The following is a 25,839-nucleotide window of genomic DNA, read 5'->3' on the forward strand; positions in this document are numbered from 1 at the left end:
TAGATAACCAATTCCTTTTGATGTAAGCCACTTCTTAATGTATTCCTTCTTTGAAGCAGTTATGGAGATCTTTTCTTTCTTCCTTGAGAAATATGGGCCATTATCCAAAAAGATAACGCTTCCTTCGTGAAGTACCGCCATCATTTTATCTATCATTAATTTTTCAAAACATGAGCCCTGCATTTTGTCATAATACTCAGTACTTGAATTTTTGGCCAGGAAAACTAAATTGCCGCCTTTAAGAAATCCTTCCTCTCCTCCAGCATAACAAAAGGCTATAACAAATCAAAGTCCTTTCAGTTTTCATTCTAGTCGATAATCCTGCTAAAAAGCATCTTTCGGTGTTTTAATCGTTACATTTTGCTATAGTTTATTGCAAGTATGACTTACATGCACCCAAGTTTCATAGAAATATTGGTTACTATTCATTCTTCCCTCTTGCTTATATTTTTTTAATGTCTCTAATGCCGCCAGCAAATTACGTCATGCGTTCAATATTGGTTACTATTCATTCTTCCCTCTTGCTTATATTTTTTTAATGTCTCTAATGCCGCCAGCAAATTACGTCATTGCGTTCAATCATCACAGATGTTCGATTTCTTTTTATGAAAACAAATCCAATATCTTTCACTGTTCGATAGAAAAGTTCTTAAACTGAAGTTAGGAAGATTACTGTCGTTATTTGTACTGCTAGAACCTGTGAAATGGTTGGAGGTTGGTTTTCCATAAAATAATTGTGAAATGTCCTTCTTATGGCACTCATTACAAAGTCATTGTATTTAACTTTACGGTTATTTTGATAAACAATTTTTTCCCCGTTTTCCGCTCACTTAGAATTCTAAACGCAGTAGCCCGGATAGATTTAGTCGGCTTACACGTTTTATCAGATATAAAATTAATACTGTCCTGAGGATTCAGGAATCCTCATACCCGAAATGAACTCATTTCGGGTAAAAATAAATTAAAAACGAAACTAAATATACGGCAGAAATAGATAAATAATTTTTAAAGACATATGCGATAAACTTGCTGTGCGGTATGCGAAATCACACTGTCGTGAAATTAATAATTAATTTGTAAACTTTACGACGCAGTCGTAATTTATTTCAGTGAAATACAATAGCAGACGAAAGGTAATATAAGAAAAAAGATGTAAAGATATCGATTAAGGAGGTTTAAATGTAAAGGAAAAGATTTCTATATGAATGCAGAACATTATAATCAGTGATTATCACAATTATTGACGAAATTCGTGAACTTTTTATAAATTCATAGTAATAAAAAGAATGACGTAATACGTGTTACTGAAAAATATAAGCACACGTGGAAATATTAAGCAATATGTTATATCAAATGTAAACGTTTCCTTTTTCTTTTCATTTTCATTTCCTTTTCCCCCGGCTAACCGTGAACTGTAATTTTATTTAAGAAGAATAATAATACTTCAAGTCATCTCCATTTAACACATTTTCAACTCTAAACGCGTCATTTAACACACTAATATTATAAAAATCTACTTTATAAAGACTGAATTCAAGACCAACAGTCGTCAGAAGTGTTGCTTTATCGACAAATACTTAGAATAAACAGAGTAGTTACAGGAAAATTAAGGAAATAATTACTACGTTAACCGGGAAAAGTTCTCAAAGTACAAACTTATTACAGATTGAAAATAATAAAATGCTCATAAAAAGAAAAAAAGGGTTTCAACAAACAGCAATAAAATAATTTCTATATAGTTGTGAAAATAATTGAAATACATTATCCTTTATCCATACTTAACATTAGATTAATAGTATATTACATAGAAAAACAGCTTAAGAAATAAGCCGATTTATTCAACAATGAATGAGATTTAAAACAATGAAATTATAATTAATGTCGGGAAAGTTTTGAATATCACAATCTCAATAGAATGTTTGATTTCAACCCTGAGAAAACTAAATTAATTCGTAATAATTTAACAGTATCGTAACTGAGTTTAGAGTTCCACTTTATTAAAGCAAAATAAATTAGGCATTAAATAATAAATAAATATTTTATTATGATAGGTACATTATAATACGTTACGTAGATCACTTCATTATAAGATAAATTATAAATATAAAAACATAAATTACAAGATAAAAAAAAAGAAAATAGATGTGATTAAGTCCATTTTAATCATTAAAATATTAGAACATAAATTAATGTAAATACATTAAATATAAAAAATTACTGTAAAGTAATTCGTAATTCAGAAGACGTTATTAAAAATTATACTGAGTACATTTACGTTGAATGGGATGTTGAAAATTCAGATATTTAAATAACATTTTTAATTTCTTTTATTTTTTAATAATTTTATCAAACATTGTCCATTGGTATGATTATATAATAAAGAATTAAAATATAAAACCCACTTACCAACAAATTTTTTATGTGTTCAAGCGCTTTGGGAAACAAATTCCATCTTCAGGAACTTAAATTTTTAAAAAATTTATATTATTTTTAATAAATTGTTGTGGTCGCTACATTTAACACCTTGATATATATAGAATCTTAAAATATTTAAAATATGATGATATAAAATTAAAAACCGAAATAAGTAATGTTAAATATATCACCGTAACCAACGGATGTAATAAAAAGTTAATAGATTACACAATAGAATAAAATACATTTTCATAAAAGAGAACATAAAATTAAATAATACCTATACTAAAATCAAGTATAACATAAATTATAGAAATTTCAACAGAATATTTAAATTATTTGGTTTAAAAATTGTATACGTATAACTAATAATAAAACATATAAACAATAGAGATCCATCTAACACAATAAAAAATGGTAATAAGTTAGATGGACAAGGCTTACAGCTTAAAATGCGCAGATTGTGAATTAAAATACTTTGGCAAGACCAATCGGTCATTCTCAATTAGAATACAAGAACATATCAGTGGTATAAAAAAAGGTCAAATAGAAAAATCTAATTTCGCTAAGTATATTATAAATAACAACCAGAAAATTTTATTGACATTCTTGATTTTTCAAATAATATACACGTTACCAATAACTTAGAAAAGTACCAAATATATTTTAATAATGATAAATTAATAAATGAACAAACAAGATTTAAAAATGATATATTATCTAAGCAAGTACTAAACAATAACTATAGAGTGAGTTGACCATACCGTTCCCCTCCCATTTTATCATAACGGTGGAGACATTCATAATGACAGGACTTTAAGTCGGCACAATTTTAATACATGACGATCACAGTTTATACACTTTATACACTTTTTGCTTCGGTAATTTATTGAAAAACGTCAACACAGGCATAATACAGTCGTTTCTCGTACGCCGAAGTATTGTGTTGAGTTACATGAAAACAGGTTCCGTTGTCCAACTCACCGGGTTGGTCTAGTGATGAACGAGTCTTCGCAAATCAGCTGATTTCGAAGTCGAAAGTTCCAAGTTAAAATCTTAGTAAAGGCAGTTAGTTACTTTTATACGGATTTGAATACTAGATCGCGGATACCAGTGTTCTTTGGTGGTTGGGTTTCAATTAACCATATATCTCAGAAATGGTCGACCTGAGACTGTACAAGACTTACACTTCACTTACACTCATGCTCCGAAGTAATACTTGACTGTGATTCCCGGAGGCTGAACAGGAGAAAGGAAGGTTCCGTTGTTCGGTTTGGTAAAAGTGAATATTGTTATTTTTTTAATAATAAGTGGATATCCTTTTTACCAAAGATTATGCATTCATAAATACAAACATAACGAAAAGTTAACGTAACTAATTTTCTAAATTTCGGTCTTCAAGGTTCGTATTTACGGGAGCGCCATACGATGATATAATAGTCCATTTTTGTATCATGAAAACTCGTTCTGATATTTTGATGGAGCCCCAAGAAATTACATATTCTGGACGGGATGTACGTACGTTTAAATATTTAACAATGATGACAATCTTAACGTTTTATTAAGGCGCCTCAAAGCGTTACAGTATACAGTTTGATTTTGTTACATAAAAAAAATCGATTCGGTCATATCAATAGAATCTTTCTTCTAATAAAACACCTAAGAATTTAGATTTATTGGCAATACATATACTACCGTCATTTATTGGAATTCCATTCACGCGATCAGTAATGTTAGTCTACATGAGAAGCACAATGCGACAGTTGGGATCACAATCCATATGGGATAAAAATTCCTCTCTCCTCCTTCTCCACTCACGAATTAAAATTCCTTAATTAAGTCAGATCTGTATTTCCATGCTTATTTGCAGTAATAATCTAGTCCAGTTGTTCCCATTGAAATATTCCAATTCTGTCAAGGTTAAAGTTCTTTTTTGAAAATATCTCTCTCTCAATTCGTACAATATTAGACACACTGTAAGAAATTTGTGTCTGATTTTTCTTTTACGTTAAGAATAAAGTGGAGTTTTGTTGAAAACAAGTATTTATTTAACTAGATAAGCTCTGTTCGCGGTTTAAAGAATCATTCTTGAAAAAAACACTGCTGTCAGTGTAACAGCTGCACTTATTAAAAGTCGAAAAATCGTCCACCTGCTGCAGTATATTAACTCTAATTAATAATTTCTCTTCAAACTATTATCCAAAACAGTTAACCTTTGTTTTTAGATCTTAATTTGCAGTCATAAAAGAAATACCTAAATAGACTGTTTAAACACATAAAAGAAGTATCAGTGACCACCCTCCTCAGATCTTCACTGCTATACTGAAAACCGATTGTAGGTTTTTGATACTTCGCTTGATGTTTTTGTCAATGTTCTGTTTCAAGTCTTTCGCCAGCTGTTCAAATCTGCTGACCAGACTCACCAGTTCAAAAGGAACCTCCTCCTCCTCCTCTATTGGGATTGCCTCGCTTTCATCCTTTTTGTCCCCTTCCTACCACTATACTAGAAAAATTCTTTTATTCTGGTCGGTGTATGACAATACGTTATATATAGATCGTGTCAGAAACGAGTAGATATGCTACTGCACGGATAAAAAAAAGGAACTGTTCAAGCATTTACCTTTTTTCTTTTTCCTGTTTAGCCTCCGGTAACTACCGTTCAGATAATACTTCAGAGGATGAATAGGATGATATGTGAGTGTAATTGAAGTGTAGCCTTGTTCAGTCTCAGTTCGATCGTTCCTGAGATGTGTGGTTAATTGAAACCCAACCACCAAAGAACACCGGTATCCACGATCTAGTATTCAAATCCGTGTAAAAATAACTGGCTTTACTAGGACTTGAACGCTGGAACTCTCGATTTCCAAATCAACTGATTTGGGAAGACGCATTCACCACTAGACCAACCCGGCGGGTTACTGGTAGAGGCCTGACCGGACTCAAGCTCTATTGCGGACTCAATCACCTTTTCTGGAGATTCCTCCATACTGATAGATCGGTCCGTGAAAATTCCACTCGGACCAGATTGTACTTTTAGAATTAAATTATAATATAATTTAATATAATTAAATTAAAAAATAAAATAAAATAAAAATAATGATTGTAGAAATTTAATTCTATTATGACGTCAGTAAATGTAGCTTATTTAATCAAGCTACTAACCAAAGCTATCACTCAGATAACGTTTACCACCAAAATATGGAAAATAAAATTAAAAATTAATTTTATTTGCTTATCAGATAAATTTAAATTTAAATTGTAAATTTCAAACGCAAACGATGTTATCAATAGATAACAACTACCGTTGTCCTCCAAATTCATATACAACTAATCCACCCGCGCAAGCACGCAAGGCTAGCAACAGACGACTTTAGCCCTTATTACCCAAAAGTAATATTTAAAAAAATCGATATAAAAAATCAGTCCATTAACCAAAAAACTCATAGGTTATAAAAAATACTTCCGATAAACCAATCACAATATCCGTCGTACAGTCCAGTAAAAAAAGCCAATAAAACAATAAAAAACGATCCGATTCAATGAAAAAACGTTCAGCAGGGTCCTGCTGAACCGGAACGTTACATCTGTAGCATTCACTCAAGCCAATAGCAATCTCATAGACAATCAATCGATGATCTCTTGAGCAATCATCAACTACCTTCCAATTACAAACACAGGCAGGGATAAACCTACTAACGGTAACATCGATGTTCCTTCTACCAAACAATCGACGCCCATCTACCACCATACCTACGTAGGTGGGCAACTAATCAGGTATACCTGTAAATCATACTGGGGTCTCTGTTAATTCACCGACAAAATCGGTGAATCCGCTATGCCACAAGAGTGCCTTAGCATTCACATTCGCACCTATAAGGATTGGACCGGTGCTAGAGAATCGTAGAATTTTATCCCAGACCCCAACATGACGATCAGCAGGATCTCTTTGCTGGAAATATGAACTAACAACATACAAATGCAAGTCTGAACATCCACACGGACGACATAATGATTATTTGAGAGCTGTCGAATAAAAACACAATCAAGTTTCCTTCTGCACAAAATAGCGAGCATGCTTTCAGAACACAGTAGAACCTCTTCCAACGACAAAAACCCGGCAGATCACTGTACACAATATATGGATGCTGCAACAAAACTAATCCTCTACATAATGCAATCTCTACAAACTCAATTTGAGCAATATAAGCACCCGTAGGGAAGACACCCTCTATACTCGTTTATCATTTATTTAAAAAAAAAAAAATTTAATTACTTTTATTTAGTTTTTTAGTCAAGTAATCTGAAGCAGGTGCAGCCAGTCGCGTCGCACATAAATTGACGTAACAGTGGCCGTCGTGTTGATTGAGCCGCCGTGTCGTATACCGTCGCACCCCTTAGAAATGTTAAATTCTAAAACACTAGAAAATGTTTTTTAAATATTTATCTGAAAAATATTTGCAAGCTCCAATCTAATGAATATCTCTTTTGTATAGTCGGGAATGGTAAAAATTTTCTATCATTCTTCCAATTTTTTTACTTTTCTTCACCCCTTTCAAAGTCGAATTTCGAAAAATCAAGAAAATTACACAAACCAAAAATCAAGTAAATATCTATCTATATTTGTTACTGAAAAAAAAAAATAGCCAGGTTTAAAAAAAATTCAAACTCTATTTTAACCCTTTTAAACTCCGAATTTCAAAAAATCTAGAAATTGCTTTTTAAATATTCACATTAAGATTACATACACCAAAAATTAAGTTGATGCCTTCATTTGCTACTGAGAAATTCATAAAATAATAAATGTCATCCTTATTCCATTTAACCCTTTAAACATAGAATTTCAAAAAATTCTTTTTTAATGTGCGCTTACACATAAGAACATGTATATAAATTTTCATCACTTAATCTTTGGTAGTTTTTGTTGGACGTTGATGAATCAGTCAATCAATCAGGACAAGTTGCTTTATAGGTACAGATAATAAGCTCTGTAACAGCCTTCTGATAGCTGTATTAAATCTGTGGATGTCATCGGTTAGATTAATTTATTATATGACTATTCACAGATTAAAAGTTCGGATGGAAGTAAATGCACCATTCCTTGTAAAATAACATTTATATTTAATTATCAGATAACATTAGTCCAATTAAAATTTTCTAGTTGAATTGAAGATCATAACCGATCGGTTGTGTTTACAAAGATGGTTGCTCCCATGTCAAGGTGTCCAATTTGAGAACATACAACTAGTAACACATTTTAATCGATTTTATAGATTGTTTTATATATTTTGATAATTAAACAGAGTGATTCAAAGAAACGGGAAATTTAAAAAATTAAATAACGTTAATAAAAATTTTTTTTAGAAAATTAATTTTATTTCTTGTAATTGTAAAAATGTTGCCATTTTAGGATACATACATTTTAGTTTATTTTTTAAAGATGACATCTTCCAGGTGACCTCCTCTTCTACGTAAACACTCACGAAGTCTCTTCGTTAAATTGTTCATGGTTTGACGTAACATCTCAACTGGAATTTCTGGAATTGCTTCTCGGATCTTTGCCTTCAGTTCTTCCGTTGTAGCAAGTCTACTGTGGAACACTTTGCTTTTAAGGTGACCCTACAAAAAGTAATCGCAAGCTGAGAGATCAGGCGATCTGGGAGGCCATCTAATGTCACCATTTCGTGAAATGATACATTGTCCAAACAATCGGCGTACAGCTGCCATCAATATTCGTGCAGTATGTGACGTTGCTCCGTCTTGTTGAAACCAGGCTGTGTTAAGAATTGGTGGAAATTTCTTTTGTTGTTCCACAACAAAGGTTTCAAGCATGGCTACGTAACGAGCCGACGTCACTGTAATCGCAAGACCGTTTCATCCTCAAAAAAATAAGGACCTCTAACACCGTAAGAAAGCACACCACACCGTCACTTTCTAGCTGTGTAACGGACGCTGGTGTAGCTACGTAGGATTTTCTTGTGCCCAGTATCTGAAATTTTGCTTGTTAACAAATCCACTGAGGTGGAAATGCGCTTCGTCTGACATCCACAGTTCGTGAACAAACTCTTTGTTATCATTTATCTTCTGAAGCATTACATTACAGAATTGTGCTCGCACAACTGCATCGTTCGGTTTCAGTTCCTGGACGATCTGCAATTTGTATGGATGGTATTGCAAGTCCTTCACTAACATTCTTCGAACACTTGAACTATGCGATTGTAAAGATGCTGAGAGACGACGGATTGACCGATGTGGACTTCGTGTGACAGCATCTTGTAAAGCTTGAACATTCTGTGGTGTACGGAGGGTTCGCTCACGGCCTGGAGGTTTCTTTTTCATTGCCGAACCAGTTTCCTCAAAATTAGATATCCATGTTTTAATTGCACACGCTGAGGGAACACGGTCGTGCCGTCCCAGATTAAAATGACGGCGAAATTCTCTACGCGCTCCCTCCACACTGTCATTGTTTTTGTAAAACGATTTAATAGCAAATGAACGTTGCGCACCACTCCAAGGATCCAAGACAACTAAATGGCAGGTTAGGTTAGAGTGGCTGGCGCCACTTATCAAGTGGTAACAATCGCCCACGGCTACCAACACAATTTTCAAAATGTCCTGTTTCTTTGAATCACCCGTTATTTTGTCTATCAACCGATTGATTTCATAATCAGCTTCTGTTAATTGACTGAGAACAGTGGCTGTTCTTAAACCTGTGTCTGGAGACTAACATATTGAAACTTATATGACCTGAATGCACTATTATTAGTTTTTTTTATTTAGTAATATTTAAATAAAATTATTTTTTTGTGGTATTTTTTACTGTTTAGTATAATGAACTTTTTATAATATTAATTTTCCCATTTGTACTTTTGCAGATTTAAAAGTTGATAGAATATCTGTTTATAGTGACTAATAGTGTTATTTCAAAATCACGATGGAGACTTATTTAACATCACAGTGTCAGGCAGAACTGTATAACAAATTTAGACCGTCCCCACCACAGGAACTTGTAAGCAGAATTATTAATTTCTTAAAAGAAAAGGTAACATTTTTTCAGCTAATATTTTCATCAATGATATGTATCAGGTTGTCTAAACAGTATTGAGCCTTTGAAGGCCAAGATTGAGAATACTTTATATTATTGAAAAATAACATTATAAGACCACATATGCACCATTTTTTTTTTGTTGATAACCTGCCATTTTTCCAGTAACATCATAATCCCATCACTATAGAACTTGGTTTTACATGCCTCTTTTGAAACTAACTTAACACCATTCAGGAAGTTTTCAAAAATTATAGTCTGACCGTGCCAGTTATGAGCTATATGGTAACTTTTTCTTTTTTTGTTTAACCTCCAGATCCACCGTAAAGTATTTTTTCAGAGGATGATGTGTATGAATATAAATGAATTGTAGTGCTATACAGTCACAGATGGATGCACTAAAACCTCCCAGTCAAAGTTCTCTCAATTTCTGATGGGTCGTAAAAGATGTATGCAGTCCGGCGTTGTCAGTGTGGTTTATAACACCCTTTCTGTTGACCAGTTCAGGATATTTTTTTTGAACTGCTAGGTGCAATTGTATATATTGTTCTGTGGCAGCAGTTCGTGATAAACAATGCCTTTCAATCTCTCCAAACGTACAGCATAAGCTTCCTGGGCATCAATGTGGCCTTTGCCGCAGACTGTGGAGCTTTTCCAACTTGCTTCGAACACGATCTTTTTCGCACATTGTTCTTGTAGGTTATCCACTTTTCATCACTGGTGATCAACCGCTTCAGAAATGGCTCGATTTTGTTACGTTTCTCTGAGTCAAAGTAGTACAGTCGCAAATTTTTCTGAGTCAAACCATGCGACACCCAAACATTGAGCTCCTTTTTGTAGCAACTTTCTCAATTGTTTAACGCTGTTTGGTGATGGATGTTTAGGTCACTGGAGATGTTCATGATTGCTTACATGCCGGTCTGCCTTGATTTTTGCCAGAATAAAATAATACTATCTTGTGTGCAAAGTGCTCAATACTTTTTAGACTACCTATTATTAAGCCAAAATTTTTGTGGCGGTTAATCTTACCATGTATTAGTTGCTATAATAAATCAAACAGTAACACAGATTAAGGAATTTTATAAAAAAAATATTTTTAATTTTATATGGTATGAGAGAGTTTTATTCTCTATGAACAATTAAATTTTCATATGATTCAGATAAGATTTCAATTTTAAGCACAATGTTGTATAATCAATGGCTGTGCTGTATCTACATATGATTTCAATTCGATAGTAGCAATGTGTTCATGTATGAGTCTTATCCAGAAGGTTCTGTATTATCTTATATCTTGGTTTTATTAGACATGTGGAATTTGTGTATTTAGTCGAGAACAGTGTATTCTATTATTAGGAAGGATTAGGCTTTAGCCATTAAACGCCTCAGTCCCAGATTTTTGTACAGCAGCTAAGCAACTAGATTATGGGTCCTTAGAGATATCAGTAGGAGAGCAACTACCATCAAACCACAGAAATACCGAAGATGCAATGACTCAGTAGTCTCCATATTCTTTACATGTATCCAGTGGGTGTCTTAACAAAAAGGTGTGGAAATCACCTGGAGGAAACAATCAAAGGTAAATGTAAGTGTAGGATGGTGGTGAAGTGAGGATGCACCTGCAAGAGACTGCGAAATGAGAAACAATTTCACGTGAAGGAGTACGTCATACCTGATCCAGGCAGTAGGCATCCATTCTGCTCACAATCAATCAGAAAATCAGGCATCCTACTCAAGGTGGTAGTAGCGCATTACTGTTGCATTATAATATGTACTGCAACAGCCTGTTTTTCTTCTAACTATCTAAGAGTCATTTAGAACCTGGCTCAATTTCTCTAAGAAAAACTCTTCTCTCTCTTTACCAGTATCATGTGAAAATTATCGACTGAAGATTAATACATAGCTGTGCCACCTCTTAAGGTTATACTTCTTAAAGTATAGTGTATTACATTTTTTTGCAACTTTTAAGTCTATTGACTTACACAAGCAGTATACAGGCATTAAATTTTTTGTGCAACTCTATAACTTTTATGAAGTTCATCTTATCAGTGAACAATGAAATCAGTATTTAAGCATTAGAGGATTACAAAAATATACAAATGACTGCAATTGGCCATCGGGTTCACCTAAATAAAATTTTACAATAATCATGTAATAAAAAAATTAAAAATTTTATAATAATAAGTTAATTACATTAACTTAGTGTTTGTAGGACCCCAATAGAGATTTATTACAACCATAACAAATTCATTTGCACCACATGCAGATTTAAAAAAAAAAAAAAATTAATTTAAAATTAGAAAAATATGTAACAATTTTGGCCACCATATAATAGTCATGTGACTTAAGTAAAGGAACTAACATAAACATAATTCCTTAAAGACTTATTTAACATTAATATACAATAATGACATTATTCAACTAATTATATTGTAATGAATATAATAAATACGAGTATTATATATATATGATTTTATTAAATCAAACAATAGCACTCAAAGATATTATACAAAGATGTAATATCTAATAATCTGAGTTAAGTATAAGTTGGAGATAATAACTTTGTCAGAAATAAATTAATAATTGAGAGAACAGTAATTATAATAAGAATGTACTGTAAGTTCGGAAAAGTCTTACTAGACTTTTCCTTGATAACTGTTTTTTTTTTTTTTTAATTACTTTTTTGCCTTTTTATCTCTGCCGTATAGCACCCTCTTTCTTTATGACAAGGTTTATGAAAAATTGAAAAGGGACTTTTAATAATAATCACTCTGAATTGGGGGGAGGGAGGATTGAGCTTCTGTTTATGTCTAATTCATCTTTTGATTGAAAAATTTGTTACCTGTTGTGTTCATTTTATTTTACTTATTTATTGTTTCATAAATTATTTTTTTTTTATATTTATAGTACTTTTTAACTTTTATTTTCTTAAATAGTCAGACACTATTTTAGACACAGCTGTAGATGTGGGCTGTGGTTCTGGACAGAGTACGTCAGTTCTTGCTCCATATTTTAAAAATGTGATCGGGATTGATAACTGTTCTCCACAAATAAATGAAGCTAATAAAAAATTGAATGTAAAAAATGTTACTTACAGGTAAGTAAATCTTCTTTTAAGTACTGTAGAATGTTCTATTTGCAACTGAATACAGTTCCCATCTATTATACGTCCATCCTATGAGAAAACTATATTAGATTTTTGTATAATATTCATTAAATAACACTCAGTACACTAATGCTAATTTAGATTTGGTGTAAATAGACTGTAAATTGCTAAATGTGTTATTGTGTAAATTACTAAATAATACCCAGTAAAATCTGTAGAGACTTTAATTTTGAGTAGAATTGATTTAAATGAAGTTGAAAAAGATATTCTCTGGATTAAAAACTTCAGGATAATAAAAAAGTAAATCTTTATTATTTCAGCTATCTTACAGTAACTGTTTAAAAATGATCATGACTATTTATCTTAACCATATTGTAACATACGAGATAAAAGGAGACTAATTATTCTACTTCTTATGAGTTCTTCATATATTCCAAATGCAATCAGCATTTGGTTAAATTAACCAAATGTTAATTTGGTTAAACTTATTTTAGTTAAATTAAGTATTACAATACGTTATGATAATGAATTATGTTATACAGAACACAGTATAACAGTATAACAAAGTTATATAGAACATTTGGATGATTAATTAGGAATCTGAAGATGACCTGAGATATGTTCTAACTGAGTTGTACAAGAGATATAATTTCAGGAATTTTGTTAATAAATAAAAAATTGTGACATTCAGAAATAAAATATCCTTCACATTTGAAATTGTATCAGATAATGTAGTATTGGAGTTTATGGCATATTGTACCTATTGTTACAATATTGTTGCATATTGTATCTATTAAAGTTTATGTTGTGTGCAACTATCTATCTTTCTTAGCTTCATCGTAGTTATATAACATGTTGTAGCATTCAAATAAATCCTGTTTTCATAACTACCTGTACCTGAGGAAATTTTGAATGTATATATATATATATATATATATATATATATTTTAATAAAAATTGCAATTTTTATATCAGCTTTGATGTTTGTTTAGTCATTAAAAATAAAAAGAGCTGTTTATTTGGTTTCAGTAAATAAAATCAAGAAAGAAAAAGATTTAAGTTTTTTGAGATAATAGCTTCCCCAGTTTTTGTTCATGAAAGTGGGTCATGATTTTTTATGAAATGACAGGAAAACAGGATTCAGGCAGCAAAAAGGAATTTTTATGAAGTAAAAAGTACCTTTCACAGTTGCATAGGATACAGAAAATCACATTCGATATGATTTTCAATTGTACGTGATATGTTTAAACTCTCTGCGATCTCTCGTGCAGTATATGACGATCTAATCTATGACTGATATTTTTTTTGGCTATAATTTGCCTTCATCGAATTAAGTAGGTCGACTATTCAATTTTTTAAAAAATCAGTAGAACGGAATTTTTTAAACAAATTATTACGCGTGCGTTCTGTTAGACGATCAACTCTTTAAACCTCACATATTTATTTGTGAGCCTAAGCAGCTTTTTTGCCTTTACAGATACAAAAAAGTAAAATAATTTGAAAATATTCGTTTTTGCACTCTATATTAAAATTGACCATAAACTAACAGTGCAAACAGAATTACACGCAATTTACTTTTAAAGTATGCTAAAAGTGAAAGTGACAGCTATTAAATGCCAAAAGAAAAAATAATAACATTGACAGAAGTTCTTCAAAACAAATACAAATCTATCTACTTGTGAAAATGGAAATTTTTTTCTTACCATCCTCAATATCTACAGTTGTATCATGAAGTTCTCCCGGAGGTTTCAAAACCTACTCTACTCGTGAATATAATTTTATTTAGAAATAGTACACTTGACCGAAATGTCATGAAGTGTTACATTATGCGTTCCAGTAACATTGTACGTACCAGTTTATAATAAAAATTCAAAACTGAGCCCCCCATTTTCAATACATTTTTTGGCTTGCTTCTGTTGCTCTTTTTAGTTATTTAGGCTGCCCTTAAATTGCTCAGCCACATCCATAATGCGAACAATTAATTCCTCACGAGAATAAAAAAAAAAATGTATTTTTGTTTTGTATACAATATTGTTAATCCATCCCCAGTTGCAGAAATCTATAGGTGTTAGATCAGGTAATCTTGGTAGCCAGGAATGTGAACCTTCACGACCGATCCATATCTCAGGAAAATGATTTAAGTGAATAGAAATGGCAGGTGCGCTATCCTGCCGGAAGTATACTTTGCGTTTCAGTGCTAGAGGAACATCAAGTAGCTGGGGCAATTCTTCTTGAAGAAAGTGCAAGTAGTCCTCAGCATTTAAGTGGCCAGGTAATATGAGCAAACAGGTGATTGTGAAAAAGGCTACACCATACATTGATGCTAAATCGGTGTAGAAAATTGCCTTCCACCGTTTCATGAGGATTTACTTTTCCTCATTTATGCTCATTACATAAGTTATTGATGCCATCTCAGTTTTGTTCAGAATTAAACTTTCTGTAAATTTTGTTTAAAGGTTTTATGTGTTTAGTACCCATTTAACTGAAGTTATTGTATGTCAAATATAAGAGACAGGGTTTTTTACCCTTTCTTTTTCCTGTTTAGCCTCCGGTAACTACCATTTAGATAATTCTTCAGAGGATGAATGAGGATGATATGTATGAGTGTAAATGAAGTGTAGTCTTGTACATTCTCAGTTCGACCATTCCTGAGATGTGTAGTTAATTGAAACCCAACCACCAAAGAACACCGGTATCCACGATCTACTATTCAAATCCGTGTAAAAATAACCGGCTTTACTAGGAGTTGAACGCTGGAACTCTCGACTTCCAAATCAGCTGATTTGGGAAGATGCGTTCACCACTAGACCAACCCGGTGGGTTAGGGTTTTTTACCCTAATTTATTAGTTTTCAACCCCAAATTTCTCAAAAACTACTGTATATTTCGCTCTGAGAATTGTTTTATTACATTTTTCAGGTTAAAACTGTAAGAAATCACTAATTATATCCCTTAATTAACATCCTAAAAATTTCATTACGACTACATTTCACTGGGGTAGCTGAAATCCAAATGAAATTTTTCATTAGCATAACTCGCAAACGATGGATTTTAGACATATAGTAGAATAGGTTATGAAAGTCCTGGGAGAACTTCATGACACACTCAGTATATTCGATTTAGGCCATCTATGGACCTGGTGAACAAATTTATGTATGTTTTTTTAATCTTTTATGAACAGAGCTGTTTTCTCTCCTCAGACCATCCCAAGTTGCTGTTGACTTGTTTTGTTAATTATTGAAACCCACTGAAATTCTTGATTTTGTTCTGAACTGTATTCCAGTCTTATGTTTTTTTCATTGTTGATGTTTATTTCTTCCATATATTTACAAATATTGTTTATCCAGCTATTGTTCTATTGAGTTTTGATGTACATGAAAGTACTTTTGTGAGTCTTATGTTATTCATGTGAGAATTGGTTCTTGCGTTTATATCTTAGATGGTGAGTTTTTAGTGTGTATAGAATTTCTTGTTGGTTTAGAATTTGTAATTATCATCAGTTTCCCTTGGGTCTAGGATTTTCCTGAGGATCTTTCTTTCTTTGCATTCAGGTACTTGGATATCTGTTTTGTTAGTGATCCCAGGCATTCTGCTGCATATATGAGTTCTGGTTTTATATTGTTCTTGTGGTAGCAGATGTTGGGGGTTGATGAGATGTATTTCTTATTACAGATGATTCAAGTGAGTTGGTATGCAAGTAGCAGTTTGCATGGTCATTCATTTACTGGCTTTGTTTTCAGAGGTGTTGGGCTTGATGGTTTCTCTGAGGTACATGAATTTGCTTGAATTTGATCATTATAGATTTGAATAGAATACTCTTGGGAGAGTCTCCAATATTTGTAATGTGTTGTGTTTTTTCAAAGCAAACTTGGATGCTAGGTTTAATTGAGATTCTTTGAAGGATTTTGAATGGTTTGGTTGTACTTTTTTCAGACAGTGGAACAATGTTGTTGGGAAAAGTGAGGTAGTTAACATTGAGATTGTGATTTTTGTATCTGACGAATTTGTTTCAGGAATATCAGGTTAGAGAGTTTGTTTTTTTGTTTCATGATGAACATGTCAAAAATGCAGTTGAAAATAGAAGTGGCAATCCATCATCCTTTTTTTTAGTTCAATTTCTTTATTTATTTTTATTTTACTTTTTGGCATTCATGTTTTTTAATTATTTTTATTACTTAATATTTTGATCATCAAGAAAAATTCACGATTCGAAAACTTATGGATATAACGTATTTAACGTACTGAGCCAAGTGAGGAAACTGTAAATATTTGAATTTATTAATTTTTTTTTAACCTCCGGATCCACCGTTAGGCATTCTTCAGAGGATGAAGATGAATGATTTGTAGCGTGTGTGAAAATGCTGTGCCTGACCGGGATTAGAACCCATGACCTGGGGATGAAAGGCCGAGACGCTGCCACTCGCGCTACAGAGGCCGGCTATTTATTTAATTGGCATATACCAATCTAACCTTACAGATTTTCCAAGCAGTTGAGTTCCTCGAGAGACTTTTTATCGTGCTAATCATACAGCAATTTTCTGGGATCCAAACTAACGGCTAAACACTTCAATTGTATCATGTGACTCAGTTCTATCTAGGCCTGACCCTTGGCAAAGTTGCGAGTGGTCAGATCTATGACAGCTCTATCTGGGTAGTCCCTTGTAGTTTATGCACCGTCACAGCCCAGCACAATATTAGTGGCAGCATATTCTTTTCACTTTGACCTGTCCCCTAAAGCATCAAATTCGACAATAGTGGGCTCGATCCTCAATCCGATGATGACAGCATTACCTCTAATTGCATTGTCATCAAACTACAAAGACCGTTTGATCATTTGTGCAAGCTCACCCGGCTCAAGCTGGTCTCGGCATAGCACAGGCCACTTGATTTTTTTGAGTATATCACTTAATTTTTGTTCTGATTTGGTTCCAAAGCGATTTTGTATTATACTAGCAAATACCTCGTTTGAATTTTGAAAGTTGGAGAATGGTTGCAAATATATTACAAACTTTCCGAATAACCATGATCTGCTAGATCAAGAGTGTACGTGATGCATGCAAATGTTAGCCTTCAACCTATTACCTCACCACTTTAGTCTGTAGTCCACTTTAGTCCTGTAGTCCCCACAGGAAGCCCATTATTATTAAATAGAATTTTTTAAATTTATTTTATTCAATGTAAATTTAATTTTATTATTTTTGTAATTTTATTCATTTGATTGATTTGAATCATTCAGTTCAAACTCAGCTACACAGTGATAAGAGGCTCACAGTTCATTAATTCATTTCATTAAAGTTTGTGTTTGAAATGGTAATTCTCCACTACTACTTTATATATATATATATATATAACTACTTTATATATATATATATATATATATATATATATAAAGTATATATATAATATCTATTATATATATATATATAAACATATTTATATAACTTTTGACACTCCCGGAAACGTAAGGATTCCAACATGGGGTCATACATCCAAATCGGTTCAATCATTGAACTGCTATGGTGGAATGAACATACATACATACTCCCTAAAAACAATACACTCCTTTTTGGGTAGTCATGTAAAAAGTAAATAAATGACTTTGACTTGTGCCAATTGCATTTCAGTTGCTTTACTAGTGTTCAACCTTAAGAAATTCTAAAACAAATAAATGTTATATGCAATTAATGTGCTCACATTTCTGTGAGAAGCAATACAAGTACATTAGATAATTATAATTAGATGTAAATAATATTTTTTTTTAGGGGAACGATTTCTCCTATAACACTATATTCTATTACTTTATTATGGTTATTTAAGTTATAAACTGTGATTTTATGGAATACCAATTAATTTTTTTTAAAATGAATCTTAATTTCAATAAACAAATTCCCATTATAATACCTTTTCTTGTTTCTCTTCTACATTAAACTCGGTACGGATTATGGATGAAGGTGTTTTTAGGTTTTCATTTAAAAGGGGAGGAACCCTGCACAACCCATTATAAGTTTTTCTCAGTCTTTATGCATTGTTTTTTTTTTTTAATTTTTTGTGTTTCATTTTCAAACTATTGTATTTATTTATTTTATAGTTTACAGGTTAGGTAAAATCTTGATCAGTAATTTTTTTCATCTTGATCAGCTTGTAATAATATATTTGGTTATTTAACCATTAAAATAAAAAGAAAAAATAGCACATATGAGAGAGGAAAGGTTTAATGATGAACGTATCCATAATGATGGGTCTGGCAATGAGAATGTGGTTCATAGATGATTTTGGTTTTGTGTATTTAATTAGCATTTTATTGTAGATTTAGATAAATATAACAGAAGGATGATAATGAGAATATGATAATTGATGGTACAGTGTAATTTATGAACTCATAATCATATTTTAATATTTAAAGATTGATTAAAGAGAGAATCTAGAAATTAAATTCGCAATTAATCTTATTAATAAAATTTCATAAATTAATTTTATTCTGTTAATTTCAGATCAAATGAACTGAAGAATATTGCTAAAGGTATTAAAAAACATAGGGCTTGACTGGAAATATCAGTAGAGAAATATGAAAAAGGAATTATATGATATCATGTTGGAAGAAACAAATTTAGAGTGGATAATATTACTTTAAAATTTAGGAAGCATACTTCAAATGGAAGTTGTACTGAGATAAGAATCAGAATTTACAATGGAAATACAGTATTTGGAAGAATTCAAGGATTGCTGACAGCAAGAAAAATACCACTGGAATTGAAGTAAAGTTCACAAAATATTTTTTTGAAATGAAGAAAAGAAGAAGGAGAGAAAGAGAAATATATTCTTGAAAGTTTTGAAGCATGGTTTAGGTGAAATGGAAAAAGTAAAATGGTATGACAGAATAAAAAATAAAAAGGTGCTAAGCAGATGGAAGAAGAAAGATGTATATTGAAAGATATTACAAAAAGGAAAGTGTCGTGGATCAGCTATATATTGAGAAGGAACTGTTTTCTGAGAAAGGAGGAGTGAGGCCTAATATGTTGTTGGACATGATGCAAGAAAGGAGTTGTGTTCATTAAAGAAGATACATAGATAGAAATGGATGGAGAGCTAGTTAATGCTTGTTTAGGATAACTTTATTAAAGAAGGAAGTTTCATATTTCCCCATCAGTAAAGCACACTGTTTATTACAGAAAAGAAATATTACTCATTCAGTCTTTGTTATGGGTGTGATACTTGTAAAGCGCCTAAGATAGTATCACTAGTCAAAGAATTGCTTTCAGTAAGAGTATTGATGTTCATTATACAATAAATCCCAATATGAATGTGAACGTAGTGACAGTCATTTGCGATGTAGGGTTGAATATAGCCTACATTTTAAAGGATTTTTAAGCTGATTTGCTAACTGGAAAAATATGAGGAAAACTGCTTCACTACTCACTAATAAGTAGTGCACCATCATAAAATGGTAGTAAGCCAGCATGAGATATTATTCTTGAGAATTAGTGTGTAATTTTTATATATGATTTGTGTTTGTTAAGTTACTTGCAACCTTTAGGTTATGGTTCTTAGCACACATACATAATCATATATGTTGTTATGATTGAATTAGTTAATTTTATGATTGAGTTGTAAATTATAATTTTATGAAAAAATATTACATTTTTCAGATTAGGTAGTTACGACAATTTGGATTTTGCTGATAATTCCGTACAGTTAGTGACTGCTGGACAGAGTGCTCATTTTTTTGATATGCATAAGTTCTACAGTGAAGTTGGAAGGATATTACAGAACAATGGTGTTCTTGCTATATATGGTTATTGTTTGCCTGTACCATTCTATGAAGATATTTCACTGGAACATATTTTTAGAAATGTAGATATATCCTCATATATGTATATTTTTATTCATGTTAAATTAAAAAAAAATATGTTTATATTTTCCTGAAAAGAACAAATTTCACATTTCTTTGGTAACATTAACTAATTAACAAGGAGTAGAAAAAGTATGCAAGAGTATACTACTAAACTGATCACCTTATGCTAGTTTCCAAGGTTTGACTGGTTATATTGCCTTTTGTAGCAACTACACTGAAATTAAATAAATGCATTAACTATGTAGTAAATAATGTAGATATAAGAGTAAATTCTTACATTTATAAAAAGAATACTACTAAGGTAACTGTTAAATATCAGAAATGAATAAAATGGCTAAAGAGATAAATACTTCTCTTCATGTGAATTAATGAGAAAAATATTTTGAGTATTTGTACATTTTTTAATGGCTATAATATGGAAATAATGAATATCAAGTATGTGAAAGAAAAAACTGTGTATAAAATCATTTTCTCTATTTAATGTTTACTTGCATTTTATTACATTTAATATTAAATGAATAATAATTGGTAGTTTAATGTTCTATTGTTAAGGAAGAATCAAATTTAACACCACTGTTTCTTTTTGTGTTGTGGCTGTACTGCTTCACTACATCCATTCTTAATGAGATATTACATTCTTTATTTATTATCATTATTAGAATATTGTTTAAATAACATTTTGTGGAAATTTGTTCAGTACTTTATTTTGTCACAAAAATTACATTTTCCATACTTTTGAAGTCCATACAAAATTATGTAAAATTTCAAGAAGCAAAAAGGGGCAGTTAGATCATTGGCCCCAATAAATATGAATGTTTTAGACATATTTAATAATTAACAAATTTTTAACATCCAAGTAAGTGAACTTACAACTGTTACAAAAAACAATAGTCTCTAATTATTCTTAAAAACATAATAAATTATCCACCTATTTAGAAGGTATTTCCAAAAATGTATTTATAGTAAAATTAAAAAGTTTTTGTGTACAGAAACAATATTACTCTTGACTATATATTTTTAAATAATAATAACTGAAAAAAAATCTGAATTTTCTACATCTTCATTTAATTTATACATAAATATGGGCTCAAATAATTTTTATTTATGCTTTATGAATTTTTATTTATTTTGTAGGTATTTTATTTTAGTATTTTCACATATTTAATTTACTATTATTTGATGCATTTACATTTTTAATTATTAATGCTTACTTTAATCTGTTCTGTTTTTTATTTTATAATTCGTCTATATTTTAATCTGATCAATAATTTTTACCATCATTTCTCTACATCAAACCCAGATAAAGTCTTGGCCAGTTCCTTTCTTTATAAGTGAAGTAGCATTCTCACCATACCTGGTGTGATCTGTATAAAACATTTTATAGTTATCAGAATAAAATATTTATTTGTTTATTTATAACTCCAAGAAAATATCCAAAGTTGTATCCATTTTGGAGGATACTAGTACTAGTACGACGCAGTGGTAAAGAAATAATAGTGTGGTTGTAGATTAAAAATGCATCATCATAAGATCTATTACACTGATAGACAAAAGAAACTTTTTTTCTAATGTTTCTCTAAGTATGATACCATTTCTTGAATTGCATTTTTGCATACATTACAGATCTGTATATAAAATTTTTCTCTCACCCTTAGTTTTAAATAAATTATAACTTCAAAAAAAAGTAAGGGAAATTATAGTTAAAATCTGTAAAATTTATAATTTTGCATGGCCATATCTGTGATAAAATGATTTCGCTGATACTTTTATTTTATAAATAGCCTCAGGCACATCCCGAATTAATGTCCAACAGCAATCGGCTAGCATATTAGTATTCCATTTCCCTTTATAGTGGCTTTCCATCACCAAAATGTCTTGGTGGAAATGTTCACCATGCTCTTCACTTACGTCTTCGAGGTTGTGTGATAAAAATTCCAGATATCAGTTTTTTTTTTTTTTAATGCTGTCCAGATGAGAAAAAAATTCTATATACTGGTGTAAGAAGCATAAGTCTACTGTTTCTTTGAACAGTATAGTATTCTGTGATCTGAAAGACTTAAATCAAAATTTTAATATCCCAATTGATATGAAAGACATAGATCAAGAACTGCCCTTCTGATCACATGCTGTAATTTGCAGCATGTGATCAGAAGGGCTTCATATGTGCAACACTACATCATGTCCTGCACATCAGGTTTACAGAAATCAATATGTGTAGTGATTCATGTACCAGATAGAATAGAAACTGATCCAGATAGAATTGATCTTCTGAAGCAACTAAAGAGTACAGGCAAAAGGATTGTAGTGATCTGTCATACATTTTTAGAACCAAGCCCTTCTCACATGGAAACAGACAATATTCATGCAGCAGTAAAGAAAACGAAAAAGAAAATTATAGCAAGGAAAGAGACAGCAAACCTCATTAAAATGGTCCCTAGAAACCCTGCTATTAAAGTGATAGAGCTTGAACAGGAAATCGTTTTGGTATCTAACTAACTGCTTTTTCTACTACATATGGCTGTAAGAAACAAAACAGTGAAGGTGGCCCCATTAACTGGCTAAATATCAAATGGCTTCTGTGTCATATGGTTTTTCCAGGAAAATTTTTTTATAAGTTTTCTGTTTAAGACAATAAGGAATTTAAAATAGTGAATTTGAACTCAAAGTTATCAAAATTTGATGTTAAAAAACTAACCCCAGTCAGCTTACAAGTGATAATTAAAAAAGGTTAAGGATCTAAAATTTGTTTTGGGATTCATTCATCCAACAAGTTATCCGTTTTGTGAGACATTACTATCACGTAATGAACAGGAAAAATTCCAGATGAAACTGATACAGCAGCTCTGATTGAAGAATAATAGCATTTAATAAGTTTATTTTTATCTACAGTGCCCTGAAATCTATGGTTTTAACACATCTGGCAAAATTAGATTTTCAATGAATTAAAAAGAGCAATAAAATAATTGGTTTTAAGAAGATTCTTTGTTTCATTATCATGTAGTTGTAATTTTCATATGCTTTAATTTTTTTTAACTTTAATGATTTTTATGCTTTAATTTAGTTTTTCACTGTTTGAGAGACTGATACAACAGTAAACTTTTTATAATCTTTTATTTTCAACTTTTTTAACAATATTTAAAAGATTAAATTGGGTTGTATACTTTTTATTTTTAGGTACAATTTTATTATATCCTCCAAAACAACAATTAGGAATTGCTTCAGAGGATGAGATGAAATAGTAATTTTTTAGTGTGTGAAAATTTCACGCCTGACTGGGATTGAACCTGAGACCTCCAGATGAAAGGTCAAGAGATGCTACCACTCGCGCCACAGAAGCCAATGAAATGTTAAGAGCCTAAATTACAAACATGTGGTCCATAGAATAATCGTTATTAGAGTTACAGAAATTAAAACAATGGTTTGAAAATTTAAAAAAAGTATCAGCTGATAATTGAACTGGTTTGTATAGCCAAATTTCATGATTTTAAAGTAGCTTATGAGAATACAACATTTCAAAATAGGCAGCTATTCCTAGAAAAATACATATGAAATACCACATGCACTAACAAGTATCACAAATTCACTAATATTTCTTATTTAAAGAATGACTAATATCATCAAAACTTTTTAAAATAAAAAATATTTTGAAAAATAGAATTTAGTGATAACTTCTATAAGTAAGTACATTACATTATATAACAAGATATGAAGCAAAATTTTAACAATTCACCAGTGAGGCAGGATGGAAAAATCAAAGATAACTTTGAATGTCATTTCCCACAAACTAATAGTAGTGATATTGACGGTTTTTGCAACAAACTGTAGATATTTCTTCAAAAGCTTTTCAAACATTTCAGACTGTAAATGAACTTAAAGCCTACCATGAAGCAGCTAACTTGGCATTTGAATAAAAAAGGATGGACACTGTGAATGCTTAAAATGATTCATAACGAGTATGCTTTACATTCAGTCTGCAATGAGATTTTTTTTTATGGATATTGGTTTGCTTGGCATTTCTCCCACCACCATCCCATTAGGTCGCCTTAAAGCATAAGACCAAATGTCTGTGCCACAAGCAGCTACTGAGCCTCAAAACAGTTTAGTGACCAGTGTCCTAACTAACTCTTAGAGCTAACCTAAAAGCATGAGCAGAATAAGCATGGTACCATACACCACTCGGTTGCATGTCCCACCGCCCACTTGTCATATATCACTAAAATGGGTAGGCGCACCCCATCAACTACTAAAACATATATGAGTATCAATAATTAAATATATCTTGTTAGAGACAGCAATTTGCTACCACGCCTAGGTTGCTAAATGCCAGTAAGTATCTGTCCACCATTAAAGCAAGTTGCCGCTTGTGAGTAGTCAAATTTTCCCTTGACCTTTAAGTTCTAGGGTGGCCTGGGTTCTGGCCTCCCCAAGAGCTGGGCAGTTGAACATCATGTGTTCATTTGACTGGACCTAGAAATGAGTTCATATCGATGCTTTCCCAGAGCCGTTCCACAAGCAACTTGCTGATTACTGGCAAGAGGCTGATAGGCCAATAACTACTGATCTCCTTCGGATCCTTTCCTGCTTTTAAGAGCACCCTCACCAAAGCCACCTTCCAACAAGTCAGAAAGCAGCCCCAGCTTAGGCACCTTGAGAACAACCTGCCAAGCGGCTCTCGTATGACAGACAGCAGATGATAAAAAATATCCAGGTCAAGTTGGGCCCTAGTGCCTTTTTCAGTACCATTCGAGAAACCACTTGGTCTATATCTATAGGATCCACAGCCCATACGTAAGGAAATGGTGTCTCACCTGCCCTAATGCCAACTTCTGCTTCACCCTTCGGAGCATCTGGAAACAGAGTATCCAGGAACACCTGATAAGTCGCCACAGATGTTAAAGTGTGGCCATGACCACCAAACTCGCATTGAACACTGGACAGCACATGCAATGGCTTTGGCTGGTAACATGACTTTGCGAGCTGCCAGGGGTTGCACTGAAACTCGCGCATGGAGTCTTACCAAAACTTGAGTTTTATCTTCCTTGATGGCATGCAATGAGGTTTACTAACATCATATGTTTGCTATTTGATATTATTTTATTAGTTTAGACATACAATTTCATGACGTATGTTCATGACATTTCAACTGGCAGTCTACTAATTATTTCTGGAGTGAGGCTACTGCTGGCAGGAGAATAATTGAAATAACTTCTTGCATGTATCATCTCATTAAGTAATTTTCTGATAATAACACATACTGATACTTTATTTGATTCATGTAGTGGGCTTAATCAGAACAGTCATTGTTCCTTGCTTCATTCAGAAAGTGATGATTGATTTTTCCACTTCTGTGTAATTGACCACAAGTTTTTAGTAGCTGGTCACATTCAATTGAGTATGCTCTGTAGAACAACAAAAGAAAAATCATGCA

At 31.9% G+C, this 25,839-nt stretch overlaps 1 protein-coding gene across 4 annotated transcripts in view; it reads left to right on the plus strand.

Moving 5' to 3' along the window:
• The window catches only part of LOC142319058 (putative methyltransferase DDB_G0268948), an 80,889-nt gene that overhangs the window by 37,919 nt on the left and 17,131 nt on the right, over nucleotides 1-25,839 (plus strand). For 3 of the 4 annotated variants that reach the window (XR_012755100.1, XM_075355911.1, XM_075355910.1), the window contains exons 2-4: nucleotides 9,288-9,454; nucleotides 12,391-12,551; nucleotides 20,206-20,410. Coding sequence is in view for 3 of the 4 variants with exons in the window: in XM_075355911.1 (XP_075212026.1) it covers nucleotides 9,347-9,454; nucleotides 12,391-12,551; nucleotides 20,206-20,410 (474 nt within the window). In the remaining variant the exon portion in view is untranslated. The remainder of the gene's footprint in view (nucleotides 1-9,287; nucleotides 9,455-12,390; nucleotides 12,552-20,205; nucleotides 20,411-25,839) is intronic. The other variant, XM_075355912.1, reaches the window with a different exon arrangement.

This window comes from Lycorma delicatula, chromosome 2, assembly GCF_047948215.1.
Source record: "Lycorma delicatula isolate Av1 chromosome 2, ASM4794821v1, whole genome shotgun sequence".
NCBI classification, from domain to species: Eukaryota; Metazoa; Arthropoda; class Insecta; order Hemiptera; family Fulgoridae; genus Lycorma; species Lycorma delicatula.